General features: G+C 40.2%; 1 protein-coding gene across 1 annotated transcript; it reads left to right on the top strand.

Annotated features, from left to right (window-relative positions):
- The first annotated feature begins 6665 nt into the window (after positions 1-6665).
- On the top strand, positions 6666-21920 carry Lgsn (lengsin, lens protein with glutamine synthetase domain). The gene is made up of 5 exons (XM_051204300.1): positions 6666-6683; positions 7194-7323; positions 7953-8114; positions 14468-14634; positions 20471-21920. The coding sequence occupies exons 1-5, from the start codon at positions 6666-6668 to the stop codon at positions 21668-21670; spliced, it is 1677 nt and encodes a 558-aa protein (XP_051060257.1). The 3' UTR covers positions 21671-21920.
- Positions 21921-24355: the final 2435 nt, after the last annotated feature.

Raw genomic sequence — 24355 nt, forward strand, 5'->3', positions numbered from 1 at the left:
GAAGCACTTGTTTATAAATGGTGAAGTCACTGAAAAGAATCTCCATGATGTAGTAACTCTTCATGTTTTGCTGTAGGCTGCTCTCAAGATTCCACTGGTAGACTGTCCGTGCTGAGGTACTCACTCACTGTACATGGGGAGGTTATTAGACCAAGTCGTTAGAGTTGGAATCTTGGACCAATAATACATGTTCAGATTATCTGATGAAAGCGTGTGGCATGTTCCTGCCAATATGTCTTAAGTCAGTATTTTCAATATTTTCCTTCCTCTTCCCTTGACTAACACATTTTAAGGTGACTAAAGGTATACCCTTTCCTTTTCTCTTTGACATATTCTTATAAGTTTGATGGCTGTTGATCCTTGAATCAAGCATATGTAGCAGAGCTTAAAATGACAGTCATTTTTTTTTTTTAAACTCACCTTTTCAGGAGCCCATCATCATTATAATTAGAGTGTTTGGTAAAGGCTCTGATGATTTTACCTCAGACCATGACTGTTACACAGGGATCTTAAGAAGGGCTTTTAAAGTATTGACATTAAAAATGCAACCATTAAAGAAAATTACAAGAAGATGAATAAAACCAGTGATATTTAGAACCTAAATAACACTGCTTGCTATATTGGAAGGGGAATGTTTAGGTTTAATTAGGGTTTGAATTTAATGCTTCACAGAATTTCTTTAGGTGAAGGGGCTTTTATTTGATCAAGGCAGCAAGTGGAAATCCACAATGGCAGACTTCTATTAAGCCGTAGGAATGGGGTTCAAAAGATACAATCGTGATGAGTAAAAGAAGGACTATGGAAATGGCTTGTAATACAGAATGTTCTTCATGGCTGTTAGAGACTGCTGGATGACCGTCTGATGGACAAGAGCAGAAACACTTCAGAAATGAGAAAGATTGCTCTTCTGTGAATGTCCGAAGATCAAATAGCCTGTTGGAGCAGAATTTTGAGACTACCTGAATTAAAATGAATTAGAGTTGTCAATTTGTACCAATTAATCAACATAAAAATTGCATCTCTGTGCTTGCAATCTGGTTTGTCTCACACATTATCATCAGCTCAAATGTTCTCTGGCCTATATAAGCTTAGTCTAGGCTCTCTGGTTGTATAAAGACTGAACTACTAAAATAGCATTCCTGCTCATTTCATGTTTTGATGATAAGGATTGAACCTAGGGCCTTTTTTCATGCTAGAAAAATGTTCTTCTACTGGGATATGTCTTTAGTCCCCATCTATTTAATGACAGAAGTACTTTAGGTCCATACAAGTGTATGCTGGCCATTTAAATCCCTCTGAGAATCCTATTTTAATGCCCTCACTTCTCTGAGAAGGCCTGCTGGCTTGTTGTGTTTAGAACCTAGAGATGCTCAGATGGGATACTGAAGGCCATCCCGAGGCTGGCCAATGGCCCATGAGACAACACAGAATGAAGTCCTTTCCTCTTCAACAGCCAGTGCATATCAGTCACTGATTGTCTGGCACAATGGCACAATCAGGGAAAGCTACACAGCTGACTACTTGATAAGTAGAAAAATACTTCTAAATGGATGGGGCTGAGAGCAACTGTGAGGGCCCCTCTGCTAGGAAAATGAAACAAAATTTAAAAACGTCCTTAGTTAACTGTTTTCCTGTTTCCCTGGGACTTTTGGAACTTTCCCATCATTCATTAACCAGAGTAAGTTTGCAGAAGACCCTCTTGGACCTAGTTCCAGTGTCCCAGCACCCTGGACTCACACAGTGATGATGGGTGTTTCCATTGGCATTGTTCATTAACTGTCAGTTAAATACTTGGTACTCTGAACCCAACTAGTTGGGTCCATATCTTAGTTCCAGCACTCATGAGATAAATGACTTGGGGCTAATCTCTTCTTTCTCTGACACAGTTTTCCTCAGCTGTAATGCGCTTACTAGGAAGGGTTATTTGAGCGTTTAGGAGTGAACTGACATACAGCTGGTATATGTTTTTCTTTTCTAAAGATTTTATTTTTATTTAAGTGTACGTGCATGCGTGCGTGCATGTGTGTGCGTGCATGCGTGCCTGTGTGTGTGTGTGTGTGTGTGTGTGTGTGTGTGTATGCCTGCACAGGCCAGAATTGAGTGTTAGATTAGCTGGAACTGGAGTTACATGTGTTTGTGAGCCACCTGAAGTACCTGCTGGGAATCAAACTCAAGTCCTCTGCAGAAAACCAGCAATCACTCCTTTTTGTTTCTGTTTCTTTTTAAAAATTGAATTAATGAATCCATTTATTTTACATACCAACCAAAATTTCCCCTCCCCTTTTTCCTTCTGTTCTTTACTCCCAGCTCCCCTTTGCCCCCACTCAATCCACTCCTCCATTTCTGTTCAGAAAGGGGCAAGCCTCCCATGGGTTTCAGCAAAGCATGGTATATCAAGTTGCCGTAAGAGTAAGCATTAGGGATAGCTCTAATAGACACAACTGTCACATATATGTAGAGGGCTTAGGTCAGTCCCATTCAGGCTCCCTGTTTTAATTTCAGACTCAGTGAGCTCCTATGTACCAGGTTAGGTGTGGCTTTTCTGTGGTGTTCTTCATGCCCTCTGAATCGTACAATTCTTACTCCCCCTTTTCTGCAGGATTCCCCAAGCTCAGCTTAATTAGCTGTGGGTCTCTGTATCTGTTTCCAACAGTCACTGGGTGAAAGCTCTTTTTTGACAATTGGGGTAGTCGCAAACCTGGTCATAAGAGATGGCCAGTTCAGGCTACAGATCTGCTATTGCTAACCCTGGGGTCATCCTTGTAGATTTGTGGATGTTCCCTTTGTATCAGGATTCTACCTGACCCTGAAAAGTCCTTCTTTCCAGTCATTTCTTTCAGGACTCTCCCCATCTTCCTACCTCCAAACAAGATCCCTCAAGTCCCCATGTCTACTCTCCTCCAGTCCACAGGGGAGATCTCTTCTATTTCCCTTCCCAGGGAAATCCATGAGTCTCTCTTTGGATCCTCCTTGTTACCTAGTCTCTCTGATCTATAGATTGTTCCATGGTTATTCTTTACTTTACAGCTAATATCTACTTATGAGTGAGTAGATACCATGTTTGCATTTCTGGGTCTGGGTTAGCTCTCTCAGTATGACTTCTATTTTGCCAGTGTCATTGTTTTTAACAGCCAAATAACACTCCATTGTGTAAATGTACCATGTTCTCTTTACCCATTTTTTAGTTGAAGGCCATCTCGGTTGTTTCCAGGTTCTGGTTACTAAAAACAAAGCTGCTATGAACACAGTTGAGTAAGTGTCCTTGTGATAAGATCGGGCATCCTTTGGGTATCTGGCCAAGAGTGGTATCACTGGGTCTTGAGGTAGATTGATTCCCAATTTTCTGAGAAGCCACCATATTGATTTCCAAAATGGCTGTACAAGATTCCTTTCCCACCAGCAGTGGAGAAGCAGTCCCCTTGCTTCACATTCTCTCCAGAATAAGCTGTCATCAGCGATTTTGATCTTAGCCATTCTGACAGGTATAAGATGGAATCTCAGAGTCATTTTGATTTGCATTTCTCAGATGGCCAAGGATGATGAACATTTCTTTTAGTGTTTCTCTGTCATTTGAGTCTTCTGCTGAGAATTCTCTGTTGAGATCTGTACCCATTTTTTAATTGGATTTTTTTTTGTTTAGTTTCTTGAGTTCTCTTAATTTCTGAGCCAATTCTCCAGCCCAGAATGTATTCTTAAACTGTTATCACTCATGTGATTATGAAGTATTTTGAGCATCACTTGTCTTTTAGTGTCACACTAAGTACTGATGCTGGCCGAGAGCCAGGGCTACAGCCATCTAGTTGTACCCAGAAGCATAGTAGAGTCAGTCATAGAATCTCCAGTTGTGAGAGAGCTGGGAAACATTTCTCCTTTATCCGTTAATCAGTTCCCAACATTTAAAAATCATGAAAAGTGAAATGGAAAGAAATCCATGTTTTTCAGCAAGATGGGGGCAGGAGAGATGGGGAAGGCAGCAGATGGGGAAGGTGGACACGAGGAAGATACATAAGCATCAAGACAAAGCTGAGTGTTTTCTATACTAGATAAAAATACTAACTGGATCTTTGTTTCTGGAATGCTTTGGCAAAGTGTAGGATTGACAGTTCTGGGGCAATACTTTGACAGGCATTGGGCAGACGGAGCCAGTGTCAGCTCCTTCCTAGAGGGAACATCTGCCTTGGTTCAGTCCCGGTCCGCTGGTTTTGTCTGTTACTGTGGCGCTGGAGTTTGCTGTCCCTGACCTAAGAACACTTCATTCTTCACATTATGAAAGTTTTCAACTGCTATGAAAACACTTTAATGCCTGGACTGCATTGCAAGTGCATGTGGATCATGTTTCATTTTTTCATCTGTGATTTTGCCTTATCCATAGCAGGGTGAATCACTGCTGTGTGACGTGAACTAAGGAGGCTTCAACTGTTACACAGGAAAAAAAAATATTTAAAAATATCCCTGAAAGAGAATATACAATGAGGAAATAAAGTATGTTTTATGAATTCAGTAGGTATATCATGTAAAAGAAATAGAATTTGATTTAGGTCAAGTGTCAGGCTGTGATATAGAGGAAAGCACCCCAAATACAGTGGCTTACGTTTTAATTCTTACTTGTTCATCATAACAACCTTGGAAAAAACCACCTAATCCTTGTATGCTTGCAATAATGATAATAATTAATGTTCTTCTGGTCCTATTGTAAGAACTATGTAGGTTGGTAGTTTTTTTTTCCCCCACCAAATCATCATCCATACTGTAGCTGAGCATACATTTAAGATTACTAACAAAAACATTCTACTGGAGTGGGACAGACTCAGGATCCAGTACAATTATCCCAGCTATTATAGCAACATCTATAGTCTGATCAACTTAGCATAGAGGAGAAAACGCAAAAGAGAATAAAATGTGTTCTTTACTAGGACCAACTTCTCTCCTATGCAATAGAAGCATCTTGACTATGATGCGTGCACTTCAGTGTTCTGGGATTCTTACAGCTGCATTTTTCAAGTTAGTAGTACCTCAGTAAAGTACTCTTGCTTTAGTCACAAGATCTTCTCTCTTGGTTGGCTCATATGAGGTTAGAAGATTATCTTGGGCCTTGGGCTTTGAAGAAGGAGAATGGAATATGGAAACATGAGAAGTCTCTGGGAACTTCTCCTCCCATGGATTGCTGTGGCCTTCGACATTTATAAACCGGAGGACCCTTACCGCAAGTGTTATGCCAGGAATTTGTATGACAAAGAGCTTCATTTAGCATGATGTGACACTCTTGTTTACTCAGGTGATGTTGGAGTTCGAAGCTGCATGTGTCTTAACCTTTGTCTCATGTAATTCCTTCAATCTATGAATTGAGGGAATTCCTGAGGAGTTTGGACTAAGACAAATGTCAGCCAGATCAGAGTCCAGTGATGCTTGTACACCTTTCCAAACAGCACTTCTGTAAGTATCTATGTCCATGCAAAGGCATTCCAAAATAAAATAGCATATTTCTGGCTACGCAATTTTGGAAATAACATGTTCAACATCACTGCTTAACCTTATAAGAAACATACTGGGAAATTTGTGCAAATATTTGAGTGAAGTCTTAAAGTACTAGGAAAAATAAATTATCCCAATACATCCTATAAAATCAAATGTGAGATTATCTGAAGTGAAAAGTCTACAGTTTTCTGATAAGTCACAAAATTACAAGAAAAGACTTGTAGCACCCGTGCTATAATCTGTTCTACTAATCGGGAGAAGGACTAAAGATTTAAATAAAAGACAAGACAGCCGGTCATTCGTTCAACCGGAATGCTGAATGCTGTTTATCGAGGGGAAGGATCAGGCTTATAGACTGACTCACAGCACAGTGGGAAACAATTAAGGGTCAAGCCTGCAAGTTCTAGGGCTTAGTTCCTCCCCAGGAGGTGTGTGTTAGCAAATCAAGAAGAGTACCAAGAACTGCTCTGATGCAAGATGTTCCAGCTAAAACTGCAGAATGTTCCAGCCAACAGGTCAGGCTTGCTCAAGGTGCCTCGGGGGTCCATGTAGCGTCCTACAAAGACTATCAATAAAACTCATTACTTTGTATGCTAACCTAAAATTAATAAAATGAAAACACTGTTTCCTGAAATATATTCTCATCTGACAACAATAAGCATAATGCATCATAGCTACATATCACCAGAGAAAATCCCTCTTTCGTTTTCAGAGACTGAATTGGTTTTATGATAAATTGGTGTAGCTCTGCCTACAACTGCTCTGGATCTGTATTCCTGTGACTTTCCCGCGGGTATTGACTTTTTCAGAACCGGCCCTTAAGAAAAGACCAACAGCTCAAAACATTCAGAATAGTCTTTGCCTTGCCTTTGTCACTTTCTTCTCCCTTCAAGCCAAAATTTGAACTTTGCAAACACACGCACACACGCGTGCGCGCGCGCGCGCGCGCACGCACGCACGCACTCATGCAGCTACAATTCTCTTTTTCAGTGACCACTTTCATATCCCATGCTTGACTCTTCCTACTGCCAGCAATGGGGTACCCTCCTCAACTTTACTCACTGCCTAACTCCCCGCTTGAAAATCCTTGTATTTTGATTTTTTTTGATCAAGCTGTGAAACAATCTGAGTTTAATACATTCAAATCAGTCACAAGAACAGAGGGGCAACAATGGGGGTGAATTACGTACATGTATGAAAATGTCGCGGTGAGGCGCATTTGTATGCTCTAGTGAAAACTTTTTTAAAAGTAAAGTTTCAAAGAAGGCACAAGTGAACGAAACTCGTTTTTGAATCAAAGTAAATACTGAGCCAAAAAGCGTGAGTGAGGGCGAGGGAAAAAGAGGAGACGCCAAGTCTCAGGTCCTCATGCTTTAGGTAAAAAAAGATCGGGAAACAGAGTTAATAAATACAAAACTTTTTTTTTAAAAATAGGTTTTTATCAATTATTGGGGATTAAACAATTTAAAACAGTCTGAGGCAAAAATAGAAACATCGAATAGTCAGACAAGAGCTTAAATTAAGAATTTTCTATAGGAACACCTCAAAGGCAGTAGAGAAAGTTAAGCCTCTTTGAGTCATAAAAGGGGAAGGAAGTGAGAGGTTTTTTCCTCTGAAGAATGCCCTGTGCTCAACTTAAACCTAACTGTCCAACTGCCACCCAAATCCAGCTGCTTGCATAGTATGCTATGTGGGTCTTTGTTTACTAATTATGACAGGACACAACAAAAGACGAAGGTAAAGAAACAGAAGGCAGCAGAATGCACCTGAGAAGGACAAGGAAAAAAGTCACCAAACCACATCTTTGTTCAACGGATGTCGGCGAAATCACCATGGCCAATCCCAACGGTATGTGGCTACTGTGACCTTTCAGGAGTGGCGTGGAAAGTGGCAGTTTCTATTTCATGTCCCTTCCCATAAAACACTTCTTCTCTTCTTCTGCAGAAGTGAAAGGACAGCAAGATGCAAAGTAATGTCACACGAAGTCTGGCAAATATAAGTTTACATTAGTATATACAAATAGCCAATCAAAGCATTTAGAATTCAAGGGAAGGGTATAGGATGCTGGTGGGGGATGGGATATGCAAAGCAGAGCGGGAGAGAAACTTTCTTCTGCACTGGGAATGAATGTGAGAACTATGAAGAGTTTTTATCCACATGCTGAAATTCCAACAATACTCTAACAGATCTGAAATAATGCTGAGTGGGGGTCGGTATAAACAAGGTCGCTCCTGGTGTCAAAAAGAACAGGCAAAAGGAATTGTTAGCCCATGGTAACAATAAAAAGCAGGCTTTAACAGGTTTTATTATTGTTTTAATTTTTTTATTACAGATAATATACTTCCCTACAGCCTGCATCTTATTTGGTGTGTCACTGTATAGGAAAGGGTAATCTTTCTGGCATTTCTCTCCAAACTGTGTTAAAGATGGTTGGAACCAATTCTAATGTGATTTGACGTTTCCCATTATCACTATAGAAAGGTCTGGAAACCAAACAGCAGATCTGAACAAACCTGGCTCTTCTGAGTCTTGTTCTTCCCACAATGACAAAGATGTCCAGTATCAGATGCCTGTGGTAAAATCATCACTTCCCAGCACTCCAGCAGATGCTACCGATGCTGAATTCAACCCCAATGCTGGTAAGCAATCACCTGGAAAGATTTTGGAGGAAAGAGGAAAGTCTTTCCAGCCACTGTTTCCAACTCTGCCTTTGAACTAGAGATGGTGTGCTGATGGTGAAGATGTCAGGACAAGAAACTTTCTACACCTGTGTTTATAGAGCTCTTTGCAGCTTTGTTACTCTTCATGCTACAGATCTAGCAAATTGAGGCATTCTCATGGGAGAGCACTCTACTCTTCTTTGGATATGGAATTCTGTCATTCAAAGTCTCTGAATTTCTGAATAATTATTCTGGTATATGAGTGTATTGGTTAATAGCCTCTTAGATACAACAGATAGAAACTGGTGAAGAAAGGTATTTGTTGTATGAGCAAAACTATAAAGAGAAGGTTAAATATAGGGTTTGGAAAAGTGGGACTATAATGGGATACAAAGTTTGGGAAATGGGGTGTAACACATTGTCCTCACTTCTGATAACAGTTACCAGCTGTAGAGTTTTTCATGATTAATTCTAGGGTTCTCTAAGCTTGTCTGCTAAGAGGATGGACAGAAGTCATGAAAACTGTTAATGCTTCCAGCCACACATTTTTTTTTTTAAAATATATACTATAGTAACTTTTATAGTGTAAAGGACTAAAACAACCTGTGGCATTAACTCTAGGTACTAAACATGGTTACTGGCTTGTTCTCTCCTGGTGGGAGTACTGTGTTTTTCTGGCTAGGGAAGCTTATTTTGGTATTTGTACCCAGGGACTTTACTGGAACATGGTGCACTTGCTATATAACTGGACTGTTTCTTGTCCCTCTGGGGTTTAAGTTGGGCTGTGTACAATGCCAACATCACAAAAGACACTGTTTGACTTCCTGGCATGATTCACAAACAGCCTCTAGATAAATACACACATTCACGACAGGAGGATCCTTCTAGGAACTGTGAAGAGTTCCCAGGGCACAGTTTAGACCTCTCTCCTCTCCTTGTTTATTACACACACAGGACCCGAGAGTAAATGAGCGCTACCTATGAGGGTCCGTCTTCATTAGCTTCCTTTGTTGGCATCACTCATCACACAAACAGCATTATAAAAACCATAGACTCGCGTCCAAGTGCATTCAGTATGTGGAGAGAACCCAGGTCCTTGTTAGGTTGCATCCCTGTAAAACGATGGTTCCTTCTCAGAAGCCTTTCCCTGGTTTCCCCATCTGAGGAGAAGCAATGTCCTGGATGCTTCTTCTGCTTGGAATTGGTGCGACTTTCCCTTTGTCCCCACCTCTAATTTACCTCCAGCTGGAGAAAGTCCGTGGGCTTCTAAGAGCTAGCCTTGGTAGTGCTAGACATACTTCCCATTTTAAGGACAATAACCCTTGGCCATGGGAATTCCCACGCCTCCCGTTCTCCGTGCCTTGTTTCGTGAACTTCACAGAGTGAGGAGCACTCATTTTGACAGCTGTGAATACTAGGAGCAGACATTACAAGTGAGAACAGTGCAACAAAGTACGGCCCGCTGGCTAGATTCAGCTTGATGGATGCTCTTTGCAAGTATGTGCTGCTTGCGGCTGCTTTTGTACTAACGTGGACGCTTGGTAGCTGCCTGTTACCCCATGAGCACTATCCCGCACCACTCAGGCTATGCCAAGACTCCAGCCATTGGGACTGTAGAGAAGTGTCCAAGCCTCACCAGATTTTGTTTAAGGAAAGTTTGAACTCAAAACTCTTATTGCATAAAGTGTCCTAATAAGTAAATATTTCCAATAAATTTAAATAGGGCTCTAACGCTGTGAAGACTTAACAGAGCGTGGTGGCCATGTTGCCTTTATGATGCATGTTTTGTATGCTTTTGCGTAGTTTGACTTAAATACTCTAGTTTCAGACAGAGAAATAAAGATGGAATTTAGGCATCTTAATCTCAAATCAAAAAGCCATCGTCCCCTGCAGTCTCTCTGTACCCAGTGACTAAGGGTGTGGGTACCATTATTGAGTAGGCCGGATTAAGCACTTACTGCCTATAATTCCAAGCAAACCACCAATGCATCATATAAAAGTAAAAGGTGAGAACCAATCCCTCAGATAAGTACAAGCAATTTTGTTAAGTGTTTTCCAACTACTTTGAAACCTTTCTAAAAATAGCATAGTTTTCAAAGCTCAGCTCCTTTGCTCCCACGCGTTTACCATTTATTTATTTATTTGTTTTGCACCTGGTTATTGTGCCACCCCAACTCTGCAGCACGGTCTATAGCTGATACTGTGCCTCGAGGACGGGGCGTACTTACACTAACTGGGTATTCTCACAGCCCCCATGCATATCACATCCACATGAACGAAGGCCCATGGACCCCAGATAGGGAGGGCGGGATCCCTGGAACAAGCTGCCTGTGTTGCAGAGAGCATTTTCACAGGCATTTGCTCACATTTTGAATTTGCATTTCTGTCTTGTTTAAATAAACAGTATCTATTTATGATGATGATGATGACGATGATGATGTGTGTAACTGCCAGTTCACATAAGTCATGGAACGCAGGTAGAGGTCAGAGGACAGCTTTTGGGAGGCAGTTTTCTCCTTCCATCCTGGGGCAGAGGTTTCAGACTCGCGTCATCATGCTGTGTGCTGTAGGCACCTTTACCCACCTAGCCAGCCCTGGATTCAGTACTTCTGGAAGCCCACATTCCTGTCCAGCCCATCTCTTATAGGGACGGGGCCTTTCTTGGGAAGTGAATATGTTCTCGTTGTTTCAGGATGCGGATGACACCTCCCCAGGCCTTCTAGATGCTCTTGAGCACTGAGGTTCCCTTTCTTTAATGTTTTCTTATTTTCCTTCTAAGAAGAGCACTGAAACGTCTCCTGTAAAAGCACATTGATTTAATTTATTAGTTCTCGGAGGGGATAGGATAGGAGAACGCCTCCCAGAAATCACACTGGAAGAAAAACAAATGAGCCCCTGAACTGGTAATTAGCTGCCTGCTATTCATCATGTACAGCTGGGGAAGACTGACCGAAAGGCTTAATTGGAAGTAACAAATATGATTTATCTGAAGGGAAGAAATTCAGACTATGATGCAGCAAGATGAGTTGATGCTTTGAAAGTGAAATTAGGTTAGCTAGGGCTTTCCTATTTGGTAAAAGAATTGAATTTTTAAATGAAAAAAAAATTGATACTAAGGGCATACATTTTAAAATAGATGATATCAATTTTTACTTAATGATTAGACAAGGTCATATCATACAGGATATATTAATTTATTCATTCACACATACACTTATCCACTAGAGGCATATTTACTGGATGCCTGTTATGATCAATATCTCTCTAGGTATTGAAGCTATGGCAGCAGGCAGAACTGAGTCCCACTCACATGGGCTGATATGCAAAAGAATGACAGATAGAGAGCAAACAGGTGACTCTGAAACATAGCAAGCACATAGCAATAAGGACACTGAAGAATATGGAAAGAGTAATAATACAACTAGCTGAAATTTATCTCTCCAAAATTCACATAGTTCTAGCCCTCAGCATCTTAGGGGTCAGGATCTTCATACAAGCAATTAAGGTCAAATGTACCCAGGAGGATGGGCCCTAATCCAGTGTAACTGGTATACTCATAAGGAGATATTAAGACTTGAACAGAGAGCAGACCTCTAGGAGATATTGGAAGAAGATCATGAATTCAAAGCCTCTGAAGGAACATCCCTTCTACCCTTGCTACCTTTGATCTGGGACTTTCAGCCATCAGTTAAAAGACAGTTAAAATTCCTACTAAGCCACTTCGTCTCCAGCACCAGTTATGAGTGTCCTAGGAAATTAAGGCACGTGCTCATTGGTTAACCGCAGCTCAGCAGGGGTGGGCTCCCAAGAGTCTGGGGTTGGCCTGTCTGCAGTGCAGTCATGTATCGTGGATGTTCCAGATGCCTACACTTTATTTTTGCAATTCTTTATGTCACCAATTTATGGCACCTTTCCCTCTGGTGGCATATTTCATGCCTAGAGTTTCCCCATATTGTAAGTCAAGGTACTTTTGAGGGCAAGGCTCTTTCTTACTATGTTTTAGGTATGGTACCAGTTCAAAATATAGGTGGTGGTGAAAATACCTATCTTGAATGTTTGACTGTAAGTAGACGGATATTTTTTTCATTGTAAAATAAAAGAGGGGATGCTTGGAGGGAAACAAGAGGATTAGACAGAGGAATAGAGCAAAGTACAATGACACATATGAAAAAAAAAATGTCATAATGAGCTAGGTGGTGGTAGTGGGACACATCTTTAATCCCAGCACTCGGGAGGTAGAGGCAGGTGGATCTCAGAGTTCAAGGCCAGCCTGGTCTACAGCGTGAGTTCCAGATAGCCAGGGTCGCATAGAGAAATTCTGCCTCAAAAAATAAAAATGTCATAATGAAACATGTTAGTTTGTATGTTTAGAAATTAAAAAAGACAGACAAGGAAAACATATAAAACAATACATATTTATTGTAAAAAGACTAAATACATCTTTATTAGGAGACACAGATAAGACAAAAGCTAGTAAGACTTCCTACAGACCCATCGCTGGCATACAATAGGTTGACCTCTTTCTTTCAGGAGGAAAGAGTCTGCTTGGTAGCCTATAACAAATTGTTTATGAGGTCTGCAATACTGGTTATTTGAAAACTTCCATATTTTACATTGCTTATGAGTTTTATATAAGCAGCTTTACGCAACTTGGGCTGAATGCCCAACGTTTCAGAGCAAGGTGGGAACACACCAACTGTTAATTTAGCCGGCAACATTCTAATCGCTACAACTTAATTGTTTGTGTTAAGTGGAAGGTATTTATAAACCCTCAGGGGTCCTGGAGTAGCCAGACATATCAGCGACAGGACATTATATCTAATATATGTGCAAAGGTGGAACCAGTAATTTGTTTTCCTCCTGCTTCGTGTATTTAAAATCTGCTCAATCTGTGTTTTTCATACTGTCAATCTTTATGAATACTTTAAAGCCTAATTATAGCTTGAAAACTGATACCCAGCTATCATTTAAAAATTAAAGCTGTTTGATATCAGCGGTGTGACAGATTGATGGGTGTCCGAATGCAAGCATGATCATGGGACTATTTACTGGAGTTAGAGTAATTGGGCTCGTACCTTTCACTTTAAGTAGCACTTATACGGTGCTTATTGTCTCACAGTACTGTTACATACTTTGTTTAATCATCATAACAAGCCCACGAAGCAGGTGATATTTTAACAATGGAGAAGCAGAGACATGGAAGGGCGGGGGTTGCCAGTCCTCAAAAAAGGGTATGGGGGTCTTGATTTGTGGCGAGTCTCCGTGTTCTGTCACCCTCCTTCAGAGTCCCGACAGTGGCGTTTATAATGCATGCTGTGGGCCTGGCCATTCAGTCTATGGGCAAGAGATTGTCTCTTCATGCCCTGTTAACAAGCCACCTACCACCGGGAATCTGGAAAAATAGATTCTGGCTTCCATATGGACAGGTGTGTGTGAGTGAGTGAGTGAGTGTGTGTGTGTGTGTGAGAGAGAGAGAGAGAGAGAGAGAGAAAGAGAGAGAGAGAGAGAGAGAGAGAGAGAGAGAGAGAGAGAGAGAGAGAGGCTCTTTGTGTGTCTCTCTGGGACTCAGGCTAATAGATTGGCTACATTAACTTGGTCTCTAAAGTCTTTCTTAGCTCCACAGTTTTAGAATTTTCAGACTATCTTAAAATTCTGGAAATGGACATTCTATTACACTTCTGACTTAAAAATTGATAATTTTTTTGTTTAAATAATTGTAAAATTTGATGGAGAGGTGCACCTCTCAGACTCATGTGACATTACAAAGAAGGAAGATAACTCTTGGAAGACAAAAGGGAAGGAAAGGAAGAAGGGGCCAACACATCAAAAAATGAACATAAAAGTTTTACCTCCAAGTACATAGAAACTGAGAGTATAGATATTACAGGTTAGTAGTCCAAGAAGTCCCGAAGTTTTAAAGATAGGCATCTGCAAATGCCTCATATGTCTCCAAGGCTGTCAGGCTATCCATTGTCTTTCCTAAGAAAGGTTGCTTTTTTTTTTTTTTTTTTTTTTTTTTTGTTTGTTTGTTGGTTTCTTTTTCTTTTGTTTTGCTTTTCTTTCTGTTCCTGCCATTTTCCACAAGCGTTTCCAGCAAGCACTGTGACATCACCATCTTCTTAGGCTGATGACTGCTTAGGCTCCCAACTGATGACTACTTTCTGAGGGTACTTAGATGGCTAAGAGAGAGGTGAGATCTCCTTGTGGAATTATGTTCTATGTGATTGGCATATGTTGCTCTTGTTCGTTACCGTAGTGACTAATGAATCATGTCTACCCTTCAATTTTTTTGGTCCATCCTGATCTAGTGACTTCAAACCATTACTCCACAGATCACACCAGGGACAACGCTCAGATTACAACCCCGCCTCAACTGTCTGCTAGAATGAAGCACATTAAACAAGAAATGACCAAAAATCACCTCCAGTTTGTACGATTTGAAGCAACAGACTTGCATGGTGTCTCCAGATCGAAGAGCATCCCTGCACAGTTTTTTCAAGTGAGTTTTCCAGTTACTATGGGTGCGTTTTCATGACCATTAGCCAGCAAACACTCTTTATTCCTCATCTGCATTTTCTTGTAATCTACACAGTAATGTGAACTGAAAAGTAATAATTTGTTTTGTTATTTTCCTCGTCCCTCCCCGCATTATTGCTCCCCAAGGAGATGAACACACAATAGCAATTTCTTTACCCAATAGAAATAGGAAACTAATTAAGGCTGGTTATTTCAGTCCTTCCGCTTTGAATAATTTTACTCCGCAGAACTCTCTTTTCTTTTCATACTGCAATTATAAAGATTATATTTTATTTGACGTGAGAAAATTGCAACCCAAGACCCAAGAGCAAGCATGAAAGGTAGAAATGATTAAGTAGAGATGATTTGCTCGATTTCAGCAGTATATGAAAATACCCAATTGTCCTTAGATGACTTAATGAATATTACCTTTTGAAAATAGTGATATCAAGAAACATTGCATTTGTGGATACCTTTAAGGATTTCTCTAGGGTTGTTTTGTTTAGTTTATGTCATGTGTTTATTTTAGTGACTGATTTGTTGGGATTATTAAACATCAACTTTGTAAGGAAGGGATATCAGCCAGTACCAATCTTTATGAAAATATAAAAGCATCCTGGGAATTATAGTTATTTATTTATTTATATACATTTATGTGTATATAAAATAATCTTTTTGTACAGTTATGGCTGACCTAGACCTCATGATCCTCTTGCCTCATCTTTCTAAGTAGCTTAGATTATAGATGGGTGTCACTGGACAATTTATTTCTATACCATGTCATGTCTTTTTGCTTTAACATCATATTGTAAATTTTCTTTGTTCTGATAAAAGGAGATATTTTCAAAACAGTTTTTAAAGAATTGAAACAGTTTAAATTTCTTAATTAAAATGCTCTTTGGGAGCCAGCAAGATGGTTGAAAAGTAAATGCCATGAAGAAAATCTGAGTTCTATCTCTTGAATCTGCACAGTACATATAGAGAACTTATTCTCATAGGTTGTCTTCTTACTACCCCTCCATGCACATACATGTTCACACACATACACATATGATCAATCAATCAACCAACCAACCAATGATTTTAGAGTATTCAGTCTTGTCTGTAAATAGCCTGCGGATATTGTTTCTTTTATGTTCAATTAAGAGCTCTACATGCTAATTCTTATAAGAAAATGTGAAGTCACTATGGGCAGGACTAGAAGATACTTTACATGAATCTCCTTTAACCAGTGATAAAACACAACTGACATTTCAGACACATGCCTGAGACTTCAGCATAAGCCTGTTTGCTATAAGAACTGTTTTCTCCTAGTTCTAATAATCTATTTAACTAGAGTTACTTGAAAAGTAAACACTTAGAATACTACTCTTGTGCTCCCATGAAACATCTTTCCCAAAAATAGAGCCGATCCTTTGCCTCACATTTGCTGAGGATGATTTCATTGACATGGACAAAAATGTCCGCATTTAAAACCTCGATTGGAAGCATTCATTTTTCTCATTCAATATTCCACATAGAAAAAGGCCTTTTCTCCCCAGCTCAGCTTGGAAAGAGTTGTTTTATCCTGAGAATTTGACACAAGTCCTTTTCAATGGTTTGCTTATTCTTATCCTCCATTTTCAAATAATTCTCTTTCCTATAGCCCTAGTTCATTATTCTTTTAGCCTAATTTTATTACCATATAGCATGCATTGTTAAGCAAAACTCTTTAAATTAGTCTTGAAATTTTTGAAGATATAAGTCATAGTGTTTTTATTACAAATATTAATAATGATTTAAGGCCAAATAATTTATTTTGGATAATCTATTGTGAATGTATAAGTTCATTCCTACAAGCTAATCTGAAATATGTGTAAGCACACACACACACACACACACACACACACACACGGAATTATTTGTGAGAAATATCTTTAGCAAAAACGTGAAGCCAATAGTCTGTCTTTGGCTTTATAAGAAACAACTTAGATATTTCATTGAAAAAACTTTTTATGCGATATGATTTGATCATGCTTCACCCCTCCCAAACTCCTTCTATATCTTCCCCCACCCCACTGCCAACTCCATGCCTTTTCTTTCCCTCTTTAAAGAACAAAGCAAATAAACAAATGAAACCAAGGCATGAAGACAAGAAACCCTTTGTCTCTCTGTCTCTATCTCAGTCTCTCTCACACACACTACAAAAACTAAAACTAAAGTACACAAGCAAAAGACCAGTAAGACAGGAAAAAAAAATTACCCAAGCAAAGCAATTTGAGACAAAAAGTCGACAAAAATATCTTTGAGTTCTTTTTGTCTTGGGCATCCACTGCTTGAGATGGAGCCTACCCTGAAGTGCGGCTAATATACCTAGAGAGACTCTATTGGAGAAAACTATTTTTTCTCTGCAAGTGGGTGTCAATTTCAGTTAACTTGTTGGTCAGGGATGGGAGCCCATGCTCACTTCTCCTTCTCAGCACTGGGATTATAAGTATAAATTTAAATCATTTTTATTTATGGAAATAAAATGCTAAATTGAAATTAGTAAGCCAGACTACGAATGACTAGGAGAGATAACATAGTCTGTCTTTATTTATAGAATTAAGAAAAACTCTTTCAAACTAGAGCAGCCAGGAAACCTTAGTGCTGGGACACTAGCCTGTGACCCATCAATTAACAGTTCAATGATACCTTTTTTCCTCTGTACCTACTGCCTCCAGCCCAGCTTTAATCCTCCTTTTATCCTCTATCTGAACTCAGTGTTGCTTCCTATTTTAAATGCAAACATAAATTTTTTTTTCTAAAAACAAAAAGCCAGACCATCTGCTGAGAATAGAGGAAAAGGCTGGCATATCATTGGAAGAAGCCAAAGAGGAAACCTGTGATCTCCACTGGTTAGAAAGGCTTCCATGTGCCTGACATGGACCAAAATGTCTTACAGATAATAGCACATTCAACCTTTCAACAAACTTACAGTGTCTTAATCTATCAAAGAGCTGATTTGGTTTAAAGTATATATGGATAATGTAAGTTCTATTCCAGGTTTAATAAAAGTGTGATTATATTACTGTAGATGTCATAGCAAATTCTTCGTATGGTAGGGTTTTAACTAAATCTGCAAGAATTTCTACCAAGTTCAGAGAGATCCATCTTGAAGTATGAAGCCATTTCAATGCTTCAGTACTATACATATAATTTAAGGTAATTTATTGTCATGGACAGAGCTATTCATACAGTCACACAAAAGTTTAAATATACCCCACAGCCAATAGAGAATGGTTTAAATTCCAATGCATGTCCAAAAATGTGTAAAGAAAAAAGAATGTATGTGTACTAAAAAAAAGAGTCCTCTGAGCCTCACAGATTAAATAGCCTAAAGAATATAAAGTACTTTTTGCTATTTTTTTTTCCAGTTTGCAAAGGACTGCTGTTTTCCACGGCTCACAGCAAAAGGAATATGATACAGATTTGGACTGCGTGACCTCCCAGAGGTCTCATGAATAAAACGCTTTATCCTTCATGCTAGATACACACAGCCACCATATTGATTTTTGAATTGAAAGTAATCAAATAGGGAAATAGCATCCTTTTTTATCAGTGAAATTTGGTATTAAAATATCCCATAGAGAAATCTCACAATGTGGATGTGTGTGAACATGTTTGCGCAGGCATGTGGATATGCAGAAGGTTTATGTGTGCGACTTCAAAGAGAGTGTGTGAATCCCCTCTTTTTTGCTGGTAAAAGCAAAAAAAGAGGGGATTTTGGGGGGCTGGATAAGATGGTGCACACCCGTAATCTCAGCATTCAGGAAGCAGAGGCAAGAGGACAAGGTATTCTAGACCAACACGATGCATTCAAGGCAAGCTGGGCTTGCACGAAACCTTGTCTCAACCAGCCAACCAAAAAGGAAATCAAAAAAATAAGAGTGGGGGAGGAGCCCAGACTTAGATCAGGTAAGTCAAAGCGGTGGCACTTGAGAGTGTAGGCAAAGGTTTCACTAGGGAGCCAATCCACACAGTGCTGAAGATTTGCTGGCCGTGCACAGCAGTGACATTTGTTTGTTTGCTTGTTTCTGTGATGTTAGCAAACTAATATCACGTGTGGAGTGTTAGGATGTTTGTGCTCATTGAGTTTATGAAAGCAACTTCTGATAATCAGGGTCCTTTTCCCATTCAAGTGAAGCCTTGTTGAGATTCTTCTATAATTTCCATTTTTTAAAAAAATGTACACGTCCAGCTTTATAATTCTCTGTTGCCTAACACAAAGCCAAGTTAAATATGTGAGTAAGCCCATTGACCTAGGAGATACATTACTGGAAAGAGCCTTAGCGATTGCCTAATTGTCTGTGTATGTGTTTCTCTTGTTGGTTGTCTAGCTGAACACTTGTTTCATGGCCATGGATTCTGATCACATCATCTAGAAACTTGCTTATCTCCATTTCAACTGTTAATAAAAGAGATGTAATTAGTGGTCCGATCTGCTGACACCCGGTTCGCACTGTCACTTTGGAGATAGAGGTTCATAACCACAGAAAAGTTTTCTAGGACAACCAAGTAGCCAGCTCTTAAGAAGACTGTATGTATGAAGAGAGGGGCAAATCTCTCAGAAGTCCTGGTTCTTGGGGGCTGAGGCAGCTGTCTTGTGTTCTGTTGGTCTGACCCACGTCTCCTCTCCAACAAGGATGTAGGGTCCCTTCTGCAGAACTCTGAGTGTCAGCAGGAGGTTGCAATAGAATGAAGCACAACTGAGGCTTTACTTGTCTTGTTTTTTTTAACAGACTGATAGAATTTGATAGATTTTTTTTTTGATATTTACCTAGATGTGAGAGAGCTGAGTCACACGGTGAATCTGTTTATTATTGTACTACTCACAATAATTAGATATAGAAACAACCTAGATTAGTATTGATGAATGAAAGGATGAAGAAAATGCGACACACATATATGTATACGTATATACATATATATTGCATTATTCAGACATAAAAATTAACCCTATAATTTTCTGCAGAATTGATGAAACTGGAGCCTACATATTAAATTAAATGAAATAAGTTAGACACAGAAACAAATACTCCATTTTCTCTTTCACGTGTGGGTACTAAGATGTTGATCTAAATAGGATGGTGATTCCAAGAGGCTGGGAAAGTGGAAGGAAGAGGAACTGGAGGAAGCCTAGTTAATGAGCATGGAAACACAGGAGATGCAAGTTTTAATTCTTTGACACAGTGTAGTGAGTGTAGTTCATAATGACGTATTATATATTTTATCTGCAATTTGAGGAAAGGGAAACTATGTGATCAGGAAACATTGTTTACATGTATGACACGATCACAATATACCTCTTAAATACATAAAGTATACCATAAAACAAGTCAAAGGAAATACATATGTAATACAATACCATAAAACAAGTCAAAGGAAAGCCTTACCTGAGTTCTTAGAAACTGTACTATAAAATAAAATGCCTTGTAAAATATTTTTGACTATAATAATTGTAAGTATTCCCAGAAAGTAATAAACCCTTGTATTTTGCTACATTGTACCATCCTTAAAGCATTTATTTGTGGCTACATGAAGAATTTATTATTGCTGTTTCCCACATCTAAGATATCAAGGCTTACATTAAAATATTAAAAAATTGTTTATAAAAATGTCTTTATGAAAAAATAGTTCTTTCAGAGTTGAATTTTTGGATATATCTTCTGAATTTTAAAATGTTTATCTGAGAGTTAATATTAAATCACAAATACAAGGCTTACATTTCTTATTACCAAGGTTTTCCTCCCTGTTTTGTTTGTCTTCACATTTCAGAGCCTCTCCTTTTTCTTCTTCAGGAAAAAGTGATCCACGGTGTTTTCATGCCCCGCGGTTATCTGGAATTGATGCCAAACCCGAAGGACAATGAGGTGAATCACATAAGAGCCACATGCTTCAATAGCGACATAGTCCTCATTCCCGAGCTGTCAACCTTCAGAGTCCTGCCATGGGCGGAGAGGACGGCGCGTGTGATTTGTGACACCTTCACGGTGACTGGAGAGCCTCTGCCGACTTCCCCCAGGTACATCGCCAAGAGGCAGCTGCGCCAGCTGCAGGACGCCGGCTTCTCTCTCCTGTCTGCCTTCATTTATGATTTCTGCATTTTTGGTGTGCCCGAAGTGATCAATTCGAAGACCGTATCTTTTCCTGCCTCGACATTACTGAGTAACCATGATCAGCCCTTCATGCAGGAGCTGGTGGACGGCCTGTATCACACCGGGGCCAATGTGGAGAGCTTCTCGTCTTCTACCAGGCCTGGGCAGATGGAGATCTGTTTCTTCCCTGAATTTGGCATTAACTCAGCCGATAACGCATTCACCCTCAGAACAGGTGTCAAAGAAGTGGCCAGAAGATATAATTATATAGCAAGCCTTGTAATCGAGACCGGATTCTGCAATTCAGGAGTTTTTTCTCACAGTGTTTGGGATGCCGGTGGAAAGACAAACATGTTTTGCAGTGGTTCTGGGTGGGAGCGGCTCACACTCCCCGGGAAGAAGTGGTTGGCAGGCCTCCTGAAGCACTCCGCGGCTCTCAGCTGCCTGATGGCCCCAGCTGTCAGCTGCCGCAAGCGCTACTGCAAGGACAGCAGAGACCCGAAGGACAGCGTGCCCGCCACGTGGGGTTACAACGACAACAGCTGTGCCTTGAACATCAAGTGTCATGGTGAAAAAGGCACCCAGATAGAAAATAAGTTAGGTTCGGCAACCGCGAACCCTTACCTGGTGCTGGCCGCCACGGTTGCTGCAGGCTTGGATGGACTTCAGATCACCGATAGTGCCTGGGCTGGCTCAGATGAAAGCCAGGATCTTTATCAGCCAGAACCTTCCGAGATCCCTTTGAAGATGGAAGATGCGCTCACCGCCCTGGAGCAGGATCAGTGTCTGAAGCAGGCTCTGGGAGAGACTTTCATTCGCTATTTTGTTGCCATGAAGAAGTATGAATTGGAAAATGAAGAAACAGACGCAGAGGGAAATAAATTCCTAGAGTATTTTATATAGGGTGGAACTCTTGACTTTGGAGATGTTATTGTGACAAGTAGCTAATCTATCAGAAAGAAAAGATTGAGCCTTTGTAATTAACAATACTAGACAGGCTTCTGTTCCTCCCCCCCTCCATCATTGAACAGATGAAATGGGACTGTCGAGTTTCTGATCTCAGATACAAACAATAAATTTGTGGTGAAGCAGCTTATGCAGACTTACTCAGCCCAACAGTCTGTCATTTCCTTTGTGTTGTTAGCCTGGGCAGTGTTTGGCGGCATACCGCGTACCCATGTGTTAGAGAAAGGGGTAAAAACAAAAGAAGGAATAGGATCAAATATAGACACAGGCTTGCCTGCCTGGGAGACAGATAACATGAGTAAAGTCTTATTAATGAAGACATCTTGAGGTCACTACCATAGGTTTAAACATGCCGAGTTGCACAAAGAAGGGCATGGCAGGGCATCACACTTCTCTATCTCCACTTTAAGGACTCATGGGTTTCAAGGCTGCAATGTTCCCCTAGAATCAAATGACAGGACAAAGAATCGGGTAACACTGAGGTAGAAGGCTTTCTTTAAACAATGCAGGATGCAGGGAGGGTGAAAGGGGCCTGGACCGCTCAGCAGCTTTGCTCGGTTCTTGGAAAGCAGACATCCCTAGGAAACAAGCAGACATCCCTAGGAAACACCTCTGCTGCATAGACTGGGAATGAGTGCCTACATAGCCCAGGCTCTGCCTGCAGCTTCAATACACACTTAAATTACTGATTACACTGCCACGGAGGCTGGTGTTTCTCCAGGGACTGAAAAAATGTTCCCGGCCCCTTTTTTGACTGTGATAATATTGCAGCTTATCACTGAAATTTAGCGTCTCTTGGGAACAAGTCCAATATATACTTACTTGCAAATGAAAACACTGTTCCACTGCTTAGGATCAAATAGGAGATTTTATGTTCAATTAAAACTGGCTGTGGTCTCAATTTAGATGGCACACACTTAAGGAGAACACTAGAATTTAGCTTCACTCCTCCGGTTAAAGTTCTTAGCATCCAGTGAGTGGCGAGAGTCAGTGCGCCCTTCACTAATTGTTAGCTTGTTTTCACCTTCTAGCAGGTGACACGTTTGGAAACAGAATAAAATCCACAGATGGAATAAAGGTTAGAGGGAATTAACACATGGTGAGAAAGAAGGGAAGCTTAGTTGTAGTGAGATATTCACTTTGTCTGCATCTGTGGCGCTGACCACGCCCATTGGGGGTGGAGACAGGGGCGGAAGTGACCTGGGGGAACTAGGTCTGAGGAGGAGTCCGGGAGCGCAGGCAGGATGGGAAGAGGAGAGCATCTGGAGGCATCCTTGGAACCAGGAACCTGCTGGTGGTCATCTGTCTATGTTGTGAGTTATTTCTCCCTGAATAAACACCTATTCGGCCTATTTGTTTATCCTGACACCACGATATCTGATGTCAGAAGTGGGATTCGAACCCATGCCTCCAAGGGAGACTGTGAGAGGCAGGAGGATCATGAGTTTGAGGCCAGCCTGGGCTACACATTCTGTTTTCAGTAATAGACGTTCAATGGGAAGGTATAATGAAAACCTGAGTGATTTTACAGAGCCTCCATTATGTTGACTGTGTTGCTGTTAAGTTCAGCCAGAGACTAAGCTGAAGCAGTCTATGCAAGCTTGAGCTAATTTCCATGGAGGACAATAGCAGGTATTTTACCTTTTCCTCTCTGTTTTTACCCTTCCTGCTGACTGACCCCTAGAAGATGAGGGTAGCCAATTTCTTCTAGAAGGCAGGGTAATTGAAATATTTGCAACAAAGTACAGTGTTTCTTGATTGTTCCTGTGTGTGTGTGTTAAGGAGTGAGGGGAGGATAAAAGATAAAGATAAAAGGTCCAGTGAAAGACAACATTTCATTTCTGAGGTTGGGGTGGGGATCTGAGTTAATTAGAGGGATCCACTCATGCAAAAAATTGTATTATTTCTCATTCTAAGAGAGCTGTACAGAATCTTTTTTATAAGTTCACGCGCCTTAATGAAACTTGTCTAGTGTTTTTCTTGGTTTTACTACTATGACTATAAGATGCTATGAAAACTTTATTCAGCCTTTATTTTATCATCTTTATAACATTATCAGCATAATTTTAAAAGTACAGTATGCAAGGTCTCATTGTGATGGCGTTACATAATTGGGAAAGTTATCAGTCTAAGTATATGGTAGTTAATCAGCACACAACATTCAGCAATATAGTATAAGTTAGTTTTAGAGCATGTGCTGGTATGACAGCTTCCATAGAGACTCACATTAGATGTGTGCAATTTTATACTTATGTTTATTAAAAAAAGTCAAAAGTGGGCATTGGCCAGCACAGTTTAGGACTAAAAACTTGGGGCAGGTAATGTAAACTTTAATTAACCCCCTTTTTATTCTTTGGTCTTCTCCACTTCCTACTGTGGAGTGAGGGATGCTGATGTTCAGCTATAGGCTCTGCATTCTTTGTCTGCAGGGAGAGATCACAAATCCATTCAGTAGCATGTGTTGATCATCCTTTTGTGTAATAAGCTATTTACAGTCCTAAGGGAGACTAGGGCAAAGACAATGGGTGATGGGTGGGCCATCTGCATGTTTTAAAGAGAATGGAAGTTTTGTTTTGTTTTTTCTTTCTTTCTTTCTTTCTTTCTTTCTTTTTTTTTTTTTAC

Source organism: Phodopus roborovskii, unplaced genomic scaffold (assembly GCF_943737965.1).
Source record: "Phodopus roborovskii unplaced genomic scaffold, PHOROB, whole genome shotgun sequence".
Classification (NCBI taxonomy): Eukaryota; Metazoa; Chordata; class Mammalia; order Rodentia; family Cricetidae; genus Phodopus; species Phodopus roborovskii.

Coding starts and splice junctions, on each gene's coding strand:
- Lgsn (XM_051204300.1), top strand. Junction 7,324..7,952: donor CACCATGGCCAATCCCAACG/GTATGTGGCTAC, acceptor TTATCACTATAG/AAAGGTCTGGAAACCAAACA. Junction 8,115..14,467: donor TGAATTCAACCCCAATGCTG/GTAAGCAATCAC, acceptor ATTACTCCACAG/ATCACACCAGGGACAACGCT.